General features: G+C 45.4%; 1 protein-coding gene across 1 annotated transcript; it reads right to left on the bottom strand.

The window, feature by feature from the left end:
• Positions 1-4,225: 4,225 nt before the first annotated feature.
• rai2 (retinoic acid induced 2) lies at positions 4,226-12,624 on the bottom strand (the record flags this gene model as incomplete). The annotated part of the gene is made up of 2 exons (XM_079267903.1): positions 12,509-12,624; positions 4,226-5,850 (listed from the first exon to the last, which is right to left on the bottom strand). Exon 2 carries the CDS (start codon positions 5,771-5,773, stop codon positions 4,226-4,228), a length of 1,548 nt encoding a protein of 515 aa, XP_079124029.1. The 5' UTR covers positions 5,774-5,850; positions 12,509-12,624.

The raw sequence follows: 12,624 nt of genomic DNA, 5'->3' as shown, positions 1-12,624 counted from the left end.
TTTTCCACCGAGAAATGAATGAAATGCTGAGAGGCCAACTATATGTTTAAAAAATAAAAATAAAGATTGAAGAAGACCTCGAGACCGCTGGGAAGCTCTGAGGGCCCTCGGGGGGGTCGGGACCCTCAGGTTGGGAACCAGTGATGGACAAAGATCAAAGCTTTCCTTCATTAAACTAAAATGTTACGTCTCAAGTGGAAGAAGAAAATACGTTGTTTTCTTGCTTCCGTTTGTTTCCGACATGAAATAAAAGAAAACGATTCTGTAAACAGGAAACACAAACATTGAACCAGGAAGTGAAACGACGTCATTCACTGAAGCTTTTATTAACGTCTCTTCTGTCTAAAGTTCCTCATTTATAAAGTTGAACAATGAAGGTTTAATGTTTAAACTGAAATAAGGTTATACATTATTATTATTCTCTACGTTACATCTTTTAACTATTCATTTTCAGATTTTTGTAATTTAATTAGTTTTATTTTGTGTATAATAAATGATAGGAGGCGATTTATTCTTCACAGTCTTCATACATAAATATTAAAGATTTGATTTATTTTTTTCCATTTTCACCAACATCAGTTCTGATCATAACAACCAAATATGTTTACATGTTCTGTATATTAAATGATATATAAATCATATTTGAATTTTTTCACAGTCTTGTAGATGTGCATGATCAGCAAAATTGGTTTTGATGGTTTTATTGTGCAGTCAGATTAAAACAGCCACTCATTGGTTTCATTATATATCAATACGTCCCCTTCCTAGAATTCATATAAAAATACGATATATTAATATTTACCAGTTGGTCAGAATTATTTCCAGTATATTAAATGCTAGGGGGGGGGGGGGGGGGGGGGGTTGATGCATTTTCATAATAATAATTTAAAATTAACTTAACATAAGTCTAATAATTACCAAATATTCATTCATTTTAAGAATTTAAACCTTTTACATTTTTGTATAAATAATGCTTATTGATTTAATAGTCATGTTGTTTTCTTCATATTATTTCTGTATGAATACAGACCGTGAGAGCGTGGCCTCACGATCCTAAATTGATGACTTGAGGTACAAACTGGTGTTTTGTCCGCTCTGCTCCATTGACTCTCCGAGTGTTTCGTCTCTCAGCTCTCTCTGACTTTAATTGTGTTCATAATAAAAGTTATTGAGGGAAACATCAGATCATGAAAACACAAATCTTTCTAATAAATGTAGAAAGTTGTTTGTGGTCGTTTTGTTGTTCAGACTATAATCAACATTTATTTAAACCAGATGTTGAATCAGAAACCTAATCAAATGTAAAGCTTAAGTTTATTCTGTGATCTGTCTTAACTCTGGTGTTAAACTCAGTCGGCGGCGCAGAACAACTTCCGGTTCGAGCGAGGATCGAGGAAACGACAATTAAGAGACTTGAGAAGCACCCAGGACTACAAGTGAGTGTGCGCGGACTCACCTGATCTTCCGCGCATTGATGACACGCTGCTCGGTCAGCTCGCGCTCTGCGGTCAACGCAGCTTATTTGTAAGCATTAAACACGTGGACAGAAACTAAAAAGTAAAGTTCAGAGGATTAACAGAGAAACTAGACTCTCCTCTTCTCTTCTCTGTGGATCTACGTTTCATCTCCAAACCTCAGGTCTCCCACCTGTTCCAATCAGCCACTAAGACACGCCCCCTTTAGAACATATGGCTTTGCAAGCAGGTAGGTCCCGCCCCCAGCCTGACAGCCGATATGTATAATATATAGATATATTTTTAAAAAAGTGTATATATATATATATATATATATATATATATATATTTAAAAAAAATATATATATATATATATATATATATATATTTAAAAAAAAATATATAGATATATTTAAAAAAAAATGGATATATATATATTTTAAAAAAATATATATAATATATATATATTTAAAAAATATATATATATTTAAAAAAAATATATATAATATATATATATTTTAAAATATATATATAATATATATGTATATTTAAAAAAAAATATATATATATATATATATATCTTTGGCTTTGGGAAACACTGATCAACATTTTCACCATTTTCTGACATTTCTTAAACCAAAGAACTCGTCGATTAATGGAGAATCACCTGACGATGAATAATCGTTAGAATTCTGGATGATTGATGAAACATTTGTGGTTTTTATCAGAACGCCTCTTTCAGACTCATTTGATGAGTAAACTCTGACATGAGAACATTTTTCTCTGATTTGAAACCGGTTCCATCAAACACAAACAAACATGTTTGAGATTGTTTTTTAAAGTCGTTGAATGAAAAGTCAGAGACACAAATTCAGACCTCTGAGATATTTAAATTAACTTCCATATAAAAAGCACACAAACTGTACAGAAAGCAAACATTTAGCCGACGTCTCATTTAAAACAGCAGAATTCTGAAGAGAAAAAGATCTTCAGGAGTCTCCTCAGCAGATACAGGTCGTATAAATAACAGGCGCACAGTGAACACATTGGGGAGGAACCCTGTTCAACCAACAGGGGGTCAAAGTTCATGAGTATAAATAATAAAAAGAAGATCCATCCCTCCGCCTCATTCACAGACTTCAGAAACAGGTCCAGCACCCTGCAACGCTTTGAGAACTAAACTATGACAAAGTGCACTCAACGGGATCAACAACATTCACATCTCATCATGGAACACGGACACCACCGGAACCACCGGAGCCACCGGAGCCACCGGAACCACCGGAGCCACCGGAGCCACCGGAGCCACAGGAGCCACCGGAGCCACCGGAACCACCGGAGCCACCGGAACCACCGGAACCACCGGAGCCACCGGAGCCACCGGCGCCACCGGAACCACCGGAGCCACCGGAGCCACCGGAACCACCGGAACCACCGGAGCCACCGGAACCACCGGAACCACCGGAGCCACCGGAACCACCGGAGCCACCGGAACCACCAAACCACCGGAACCACCGGAACCACCGGAACCACCGGAGCCAGTGCGCCGTAAAGATTCTGATCCTAACAAACAGACTAATAACACTTCACAAACATCACCAAACAGAGAGCTTCTCTCTCTCGTTACTCTCTTCTTTGATCGTCATCTTTAAATTGAATGCGTGAAATCTTTATTGAAACCTGCTCTCCGTGACAGGAAACAGCAGCTCTGGTGTTTTTCATGCTCTCCGTGTTTCCTCACATATTTCTTTCGGCCCGTAGAAAGTTCTATTTAAACGCGAGGACTGTTCCCTTTCTGTTCCTGTTGTTTAAACGAACCAACAATGTATTTAAGGGAATTGTGGGCGTGTCCCTGTGAGCCCGTCATGCTGACACCCCCGACCAATCAGAAGAGAGGGAATCCCTCCATTGATGAGAATGGGACATGTCTGAACAGTCTGCTGCTCAGTGAGAACTTCAACCATCAGGTGGTTCTTTGAGGTCTGAAATAGAAATGACACGAGGAAACAAACCACCGTCATGAAAATGGAAAACTGGAACCCAAGAGTCTGATTTATGAAGACAATCTTCCAACGCCACGGAGAGCCCATTAAAGAGGTAGTTGTGATGTATGAGGTACTTCTACACAGTCAGTGTACTATTACTACAGTAGTAGTTCGTTAGTGACATTGTGAGACTTTAGTGTTTTAAAGGTTCAGATTCACTAAAGTCCAACAACAAGCTCAGCAGCAGAGCAGCAGCTCCTGTCCTGAGAGGTAGAATCAGTGTGAGTGAATGAGTCTGGTGTGTTTGTAGATCATAGAGAACAGCTTCATTCCCTCAGAAAGGTCTGTGTGACAGCAAGCTGAAGAGCTGAAGACATTCTGAATACAGCTTCACTTCAACTGAGAGACATTCTGTGAGGAGTGAACATACGTCCACAGCAGAACATCACTTTGCTCCCGTGCTGGTTCTCCTGTCTGTTCTATCAACTCATCTACTGCAGGAGAACCCTGACTGTGGAGGAGAACCTCACACACACACACACACTACAGAACACCAGGACTGTCTCTTTAAGCTGGCAGACAACAGAAACATGTGCTTCAGTATATCGGTGTAGAGTAGTGTTACAAAAGACAACAAGACAGGAAGTCAGAGACCATCTCTGGAACTTCTGTGTTCACCGTCAGACATTCATGAGCCTCAGATTGACTCTGATTGGACGAGTAAGTGTTTGATGACAGAATGTCCCCGCATGTGTTTATGTTACCCCCCCCCCTCATCTCTCGCCTTCACTTTCTGGGAAGCAGCGCTGCCAGTCTCTGCTTCTTCATGGGGAGGAAGTGGATCTCCTGCGAGCTGACCTTCTTCAGTTTGATGGCGCTGTTCTTGGGGGGCTTCTTATGCGGGCTGTTGGGGTCGTGCTGGTCCCCGTAGAGCTGCTGCAGCGACGCCGCCTGGCTGCCGTCCCGTTTGATAGAAAAGTTCCTTGTGGAGACGGCCGAGAGGCCTTTGATCTTCCCGCAGAGGATGGCGGGGATGGCGTCCTTCACCGCGACGATGACCTGGGCCGCCTGCGAGGCGCCGACCAGCTCCGGGTTTCCGGCGCCGCTCTGTTGACCCAGAGAGCCGGACCCGCCGGCTGCGCTGTCGACCACCCACTTGTGCTGCCGGCTGAACTCCAGCGACGCCAGACTGCCCAGGAGTCTGGAGTCCAGAGACAAAGACGTGCCGCCGCCATCTTGACCAGAACGGAAAGACGCTTCTCTGGTCGACTGGACGCACTTTGTCCTCGCGGCCGCCGGCACCGACAGGTCGAGCACGTCGTCCTGCTGAGGACTCGGGTATTCCTGTTTCAGTTCTACCGGGCACGCTCGGACAGAAAGGTCCAAAGCTTGTCCTTCATCTGCAAGAAGAGAGGACGGGGACGCGTGTGGCGGCAGTAATGAAGACGCGCACCTGCGTGACGACGGCGGCGGCGGCGGAGGAGGAGGAGGAGAGGTCGTATCTTTCGGAGACGTCTGAGTGCTTTTACTCGCAGTGCAAACCGGTTTAGGCATGTTCCCCTTTGAGTCCTCGGCCTGGGGGGCGGGAATGGGGACGGGCAGGGGGACGGGCAGCGGGACGGGCAGGGGGATGATGACGGGGTAGGGAACTAGAAGCGTGGCGGGGGGGACTAACGGGGCCAGGGGGGATGCGTAGGGGGCCGAGAGGGGAGGAAGCGGGAAGAAGGCGGAGCCTGGCGACTGGCAGGTCGAAGCACCGGCCTGGGAGGGGAAGAGATCCTGCAAGATGGCCGCAAACGCAGGATTCTGCAGGAGGGACAGCAGGTTGGCGTCCTGCGTCTGTCCCGCCGACTTCTGGTCGAACGGGTTCTGACACAGGACGCTGCTCTGGAGCTGAGGGCAGCCGGCGGTCTGAGGGATCACGGATGGGCTCATGTGCTGGAGGACCTGCTGGTCCAGGACCAACGGGAGCGAAACGGGGCTCTGGCTCGCTATCAGGTACGGCGCCGCCCCCATCTGGCCGAGCTGAGACCCGGCTGCTCCGGCCATCTGGAGGTGGATGGGCAGCATCAGCGGGCCGTCTCCCAGGCACACCGGGTGCAGAACGGTCGTGGCGACTTTCAGCGCCACGCCTCCCGGAGATTCGGCGCCGGGACTCGCCGCTGCCGGTGCCGGAGGCTCCGCACCACCTTTGCTGCCGCAGGAAGCAGCAGGAGGAAGCGGGTTTACTCCTTCCTCCACTTTACCGGGGGCGTCTCCTCCTCCTCCTCCCACCACGGCGCTGCCCCCGTCAGACTGGGTCACGGTGGCGGACGCGTCGTCACTTCCCTCCATCGTTCAGATTGAGGAGTCGGTCGAAATCTTCATCAAGGGCTACTGACGGGTCTCATCCATTGTTCTCCCAGGAAGCCCTGAAACACAGGAAACACGATGTTTCATGGTTTTTAATTTATAATGTGGAAACTGTCTCTGGTCCATGAACGCAGAATCTTATCTCAGGACAGGAATTATTCCATTACAGAACCCAAAAATGGCAGAAATGACAATGGAGATGGCGAACAACTCGAACACCGAAATAAAACGCTTGAAGGCCACTCAAACCTTTTGATGGCGCTTTAAAATGACCAGATAATACATCAATAACATAAATGATCATTAAAAGTGAGTGATTTTTGGATCTTTTGGTTTATTTCCTCTGCGACGATGAACTTAAGATCTTTAAAGTTGTGGAGACAAACAAGAGGTTTGAGGTCATCTTGGGCATTTTACAGACCAAAGAAATAATTCAATTAATCAAGAAAATAACTGACAGATTAATCAACGATGAAAATAATCTTTAGTTTCAGCCATGAAATAGATTTCAAAAAGCCTCGAGGAGCCAAAAGTTCCGATTTTTGTTCCCTCAATATTAAAAGAATCATATTTTTTTGCATTTTTAATAATTTGTGTTTAATTTAACACACTAACTCTCATCAGGAATGATGACAATGACCCCAGTCCACAAGTACAAAGACGAGGGACGCCCCCTGAAACCAGGTTCTACATGAGCAAAGACCAGCAGTGTTGATGCGGTCCGGAGTTATCGGTTCTGCTGTCGGTTCTGTCTTCGATTCTTTTCTTCACAAAATAATCAAAAAGAACCAGTAAGAGCATCACTAAGAGGACTAGTATTGATACTAGAGGACTAGATAAGATAACACATATAATGTTATAATCTAATGATCCATACGCAGCTGAAGGGACAGAAGACACGGAGGAAAGGTTTCATAGAATAAAATTCATCCATCTCTGTCTCCATCCATCACTCTCAGCCTGCTTTTAATAATCCGTCTGTGTTTCCTCTTCACCTCCACACACACCACAACACAACAACGCACACCAACGCGCAACCAACACACACCAACACACCACAACAACACACCACACCACAACAACACACCACAACACACCACACCACAACACAACAACGCACACCAACGCGCAACAACACGCAACAACACGTGTCCGTCTGCTCCGCCTGTCAGCCCTCATCCATCCTCGGTGATGAGACCTCCCTCGGGTGGAGATGCAATGCGTCCGATGTCAGCGAGGTCAATTATTCACACTGATGGAGCACCGAGGAGGACACACACAGGTCTCCAACACCACCCAGAATGCACCAACACAGTGTGCCACATGTAGTTCTTCTCCCCTCTTCCTGCACAGCCTCCACGTGGAGCCGGGGCGCCTCACCGAGCGCTCTCCCCCCCAGGCTGGTCCTATATCGTAGCGTAGATGAGACTTTGTATGTGATGGATTACACGGCGTCACGAACCAGTCTGGTGTCTTTGTAGAGAGCATAGATCTGTTTCTCATCCTCTGTAGGTAATACACCGACTGGCTTTTCAAGACTGCGGTAACGCGAGCAGCTAAATGCAAAAACCTGCAGCGCTCAGAGGCCGTCCATCCCATAATAACAACGCTTCAGCAGCAACGTCAGTCAGAAGACCACAGTCATGAGAACCACGGCGGCCTTTAAGGTGAAAGTCTCTGCGGAGCCGGTGTTGTGTTTGTCTGTTCTGGGCTCCTGTAGAAACATGGAGGGGCAGCATGGCGGACTCCGCCTCCTGCTCCATAAGTAGATATGAAGGACTCATTCTAAGCGAATGAAAACACGGTTAATAATTAAATGGTTCTTTATTTTCTGGTGATTAAACATGAATGATTTTCTGCACACTGGCCCTTTAAGGGTTCAAAGAGGAAGAGGCCGGTTCCCTGGATGATGGAGCCGCAGGTCATTGTCTATTCATATATACTTATGAAGCACACCTGCTGCTCTGACCTCACAGGGAAGACTCGTTCTGACAGTCGTGAGTCAGACTAAAAGGATCTGTCTCACACATTGCTTCTTTATTACTCTTTCTACGAGAATAAAATATGAAAATAAATGGTGAGGAAAGAAGTTAAAAACCTGACTATGAAGTGAAGACATCTACTCTTTCTTTTCTCTCCACTATTCTGCTGCCACGGACTCAGTTGCTTTCCAGGAAGTTTGAGACGAGACATTTCCTGTTTGATAGCACGGTCACAAGGTCCGTGACTCGATTCAGCCTCGCTGGCCGACATGAAAGAAGTCTTTCTTATCTGAAGCTCCCCTCCCGTCTCAGGCTCTAATGGTTCGGCCCGATTGTGCACAAAGTGGTAGTTTAGCAGACGGAGTAAAATAACTTTCTCTGTTTTATGAGACGGATTAAAATCAGTGTGAGTGAGCGTCTCTCTGAGCCTCCATGTGATCAGCGTAGTGAGCCAAAGTACACAGAGACTCACGTCCATCTTTGTTTGTCTTTCCCCGGTTACACCATGTGACTTCACATTGTCTCGTTATCAGAGAGGGAAAGTCAAAGAGAGAGGTCAGACATCAATAAACAACTCTTTGATTCCACGAGTCAGCAAAACCTGTCTTTAGTTCACTCCCTCAGAGAAAGTCCACTTAAAGTCACAGTGAGGAGCTTTTAACTGCTCCTGAACAAGTCTCAGTGTAGTCCTGGTCCTCTATGAACCAGTCTCAGTGTAGTCCTGATCCTCTATATGAACCAGTCTCAGTGTAGTCCTGATCCTCTATATGAACCAGTCTCAGTGTAGTCCTGGTCCTCTATGAACCAGTCTCAGTCTAGTCCTGGTCCTCTATGAACCAGTCTCAGTGTAGTCCTGATCCTCTATATGAACCAGTCTCAGTGTAGTCCTGGTCCTCTATATGAACCAGTCTCAGTGTAGTCCTGATCCTCTATATGAACCAGTCTCAGTGTAGTCCTGGTCCTCTATGAACCAGTCTCAGTCTAGTCCTGGTCCTCTATGAACCAGTCTCAGTGTAGTCCTGATCCTCTATATGAACCAGTCTCAGTCTAGTCCTGATCCTCTATATGAACCAGTCTCAATGTAGTCCTGATCCTCTATATGAACCAGTCTCAGTCTAGTCCTGATCCTCTATATGAACCAGTCTCAGTGTAGTCCTGGTCCTCTATATGAACCAGTCTCAGTGTAGTCCTGATCCTCTATATGAACCAGTCTCAGTGTAGTCCTGGTCCTCTATGAACCAGTCTCAGTGTAGTCCTGATCCTCTATATGAACCAGTCTCAGTCTAGTCCTGATCCTCTATATGAACCAGTCTCAGTGTAGTCCTGATCCTCTATATGAACCAGTCTCAGTGTAGTCCTGATCCTCTATATGAACCAGTCTCAGTCTAGTCCTGATCCTCTATATGAACCAGTCTCAGTGTAGTCCTGATCCTCTATATGAACCAGTCTCAGTCTAGTCCTGATCCTCTATATGAACCAGTCTCAGTGTAGTCCTGATCCTCTATATGAACCAGTCTCAGTCTAGTCCTGATCCTCTATATGAACCAGTCTCAGTCTAGTCCTGATCCTCTATATGAACCAGTCTCAGTGTAGTCGTGATCCTCTATATGAACCAGTCTCAGTGTAGTCCTGATCCTCTATATAAACCAGTCTCAGTGTAGTCCTGATCCTCTATATGAACCAGTCTCAGTGTAGTCCTGATCCTCTATATGAACCAGTCTCAGTCTAGTCCTGATCCTCTACAGACCTCCATCAGTACAGAGACCATCAGAGAGAAGATGTTCTGTTTCTATAGAGTTGTTCTTGATGCTCATCATCGGAGCCACCGGGTCGGATTCTGGTGAAACCAGATGAACTCATGCAGGTTCACCAGAACCTCCTTCAGCTCAGACTCCAGCAGAGACCGGTCCACCGTGGACAGACCCAGATCCTCCAGCAGAGACCGGTCCACCCTGGACAGACCCAGATCCTCCAGCAGAGACCGGTCCACGGTGGGCAGCAGGAAGGGAGGCACGGGAGAACCAGAACCAGGACTGAGAGGAGCAGACTGTCAGACCTGCTGCAGTAACATGAGAGGTGTTCTAAAGAGACTCTGGTCATCAGAGACACGACCACTTTAGTCCACAGGGACCAACAGAACCAAGAGAACTTAAAGTTCAACGTAACGTAGAATAAAGATGAACTCGAGATGAATTGAACACCTGATGACACAAGAGTGAAGCTGTAATCAGGTAGAAATATAAGGCTTCATTTATCCTCCTTTAAGTGCTATATAAGCGTTAATATGAGGTATATTGTTTAGTTTTAAACGACAAAGATGATAGTTTCTAGGTATGAATATGTATAAAGTATTGCATAACATTTCTTTGGGTATTAAAAGAATAAATAAAAGTATTTTACAGTCAGTGTAACAATGTCACTTGCAGCCTTCATGTCGGTTGGTCTTTGTGGTATTTGTCCCGCCCCTCCTCCACTGTGATTGGACAGCTCGGTAAACACTGACGCAGCGTTTTACCAGAAGTTAAACCCTCCCTGTGGAGGTCTGATATTTGTCAGGAAATTAAACATTAGTTTCCATAAAAGTCTTCACTGTGGTGATGTTCCTAAATCCAGCGCGTTAACAGAGTGAACAGTCGGTCGACTGTGTGACACCAGCAACGCTCTGAAGTTTCATTAAATAAGAGAGAGAACGATACGACTCCCACATCGTCAGCAGGTTTGTGTTCACCAGCCAGTGACGGCTAATTGAGTAAAGAGGAGACGTAACAGAGAAATGACCCCCCCCCCCCCCCCTACTGTAATCATTCCACTTCTCCTCCTCATCGATGGGATGTACGCTGTATAAGACAGCAGCAGGGAGAGAACAGCAACGCCGAGTGGAACAGCAGAGACGGGTGGAGCTGATGAAATAAAGGTCACCCCCCCCCCCAAAATACACCCTCCGCTCCAATAGCCAATTACATCTCATTACAGAGACATGGAGCCTCATCATGAGCCTCACATCCTCAGACTGATGCAGGCTGCAGCTGATGAACATGTTAGCATTCCGCACAATCTGCATTTGTTCATATATTTATCTTTTGTATTACTCTTTAATCACATCAGCACATATTATGGTGAAGTAGTCAGGCAGCAACCTCTTAAAGTGAAGTCGGTGCTTCATGTGTTAAAGCTGCATTCTCTCTAGTGTCCACCAGGGGGCGACTCCTCTGGTTGTATAGAAGTCTATAGAAAATGACTCTACTTCTCTCTTGATTTATTACCTCAGTAAACATTGTAAACATGAGTTTATGTCTCAATCTCTAGTTTCAAGTCTTCTTCAATACAGCATGATGTTCATTTAGTACATTATGGTCCATTTAGAGTCACACAGACCATAAAGCAGGGGATGCTTTAGGGCGGGGCTACACGCTGATTGACAGGTCGACACCAGAGACGTCTCTACGTCACTCCTCCTCAGTCCAGATATGGTCACTTCCTGTTCACTGGTTGCAAAACAAAACAAGATGGCGACGGCCAGAACGCTGAACTCAAGGCTTCATGACGAATACTTCCACTTCCTATAAACAGTCTGTGGTGTGAGTGTGCTTTATGTGTCCTATAAGCTAATGGACGCCGACATGCTTCTCTGGATCAATAGAGCATCAATCTACTGGACTAGTCGTCATGGTGATCACTGAGTAACAACACGTCACTGTTTAACCAGCTGATCGTTAGAAATCCTGTTTAAATAGTGACACGATGCCATTTAACCACATTAAAACACTGAATTTACACTTTGTGATGCACTCATTAGTAAATAGGTGGCTGGATCTATAAATACATTAAGAAGTAGTTGTTATGACGTCTTCCTGCTGTAATGTAATGCGCTGGTGTGTTTCTGCAGAAGTTTGGGGGGTAACACGTCCTATTGTCTCACAGCCGTTCTGGTGATGGGACATCAATAAAAGCAATAATCACAGACTGTGTTAAAGGGCCCTGAATGTGACACTACACGGGTTCACGTGAGGATATATTTGGCTCGTTTCCTCTCCAGAAACACTGTTGTACCCCACACAGATGCACTACTCCTATTGTGTACTAGTACTAGTATTATGAGTGTTATGAGCCCGGTCTCTGATGAGTCTGCCCCCCCCGTTCGCCATTAAAATCAACGGAGGCTCTGGTGCGCGCGGCGGCGACATGAAGGGCATTGGGGCGCGTGACGCACCGCTGCCATTAAAGACGATAATATGGTCCTCGTGCTAAATCATAACATGCTTTTTTGTTTTTATAAACTGTGCTTATTATTTAAAAAAAGAAAAGAATGAAAAGAAAGAAGAAGGAGCGAGCTCGCGCTGACAGATATCTGCGCAAATCACCTCCAAATCTGATAAAAGAATAAAGGCTTTAATGCGTTTTTAAAAACCGAGCTCGTGCCCCTAGATGAACAATTCCCAGTTAATGCACGTGCTGATGTTACAAATAATGAAATGTTTCAACGTGAAAGTGACGTAACGTTCACTATGAGAAGAAGAAGAAGAAGAAGAAGAAGAAGAAGAAGAAGAAGAAGAAGAAGAAGAAGAAGAACAAGAACAAGAACAAGAGGAAGAAGAAGAACAAGAAGAACAAGAACAAGAAGAAGAAGAAGAAGAAGAAGAAGAAGAAAGGAGCCTCGGCTCTCCCGTCTCATCTGCTGCCCTTTAATTCTGCCGTCAAATGACCGTTTTTGGCACAAACGTCCACGTTTACTCACCGACCGAGAGCGCACGAGAGCGGCAGCAGCGTCCCGGGAGAGACGGCCCTCTTCACCGATCACCGACGGAGAGCCGTAATACTTTAAAATGAATAAAATTAAAAGATAAGGCTTCT

Source organism: Melanostigma gelatinosum (assembly GCF_949748355.1).
Source record: "Melanostigma gelatinosum genome assembly, chromosome: 4".
NCBI lineage: Eukaryota > Metazoa > Chordata > Actinopteri > Perciformes > Zoarcidae > Melanostigma > Melanostigma gelatinosum.
This window is presented reverse-complemented; position numbering and strand designations above follow the sequence as displayed.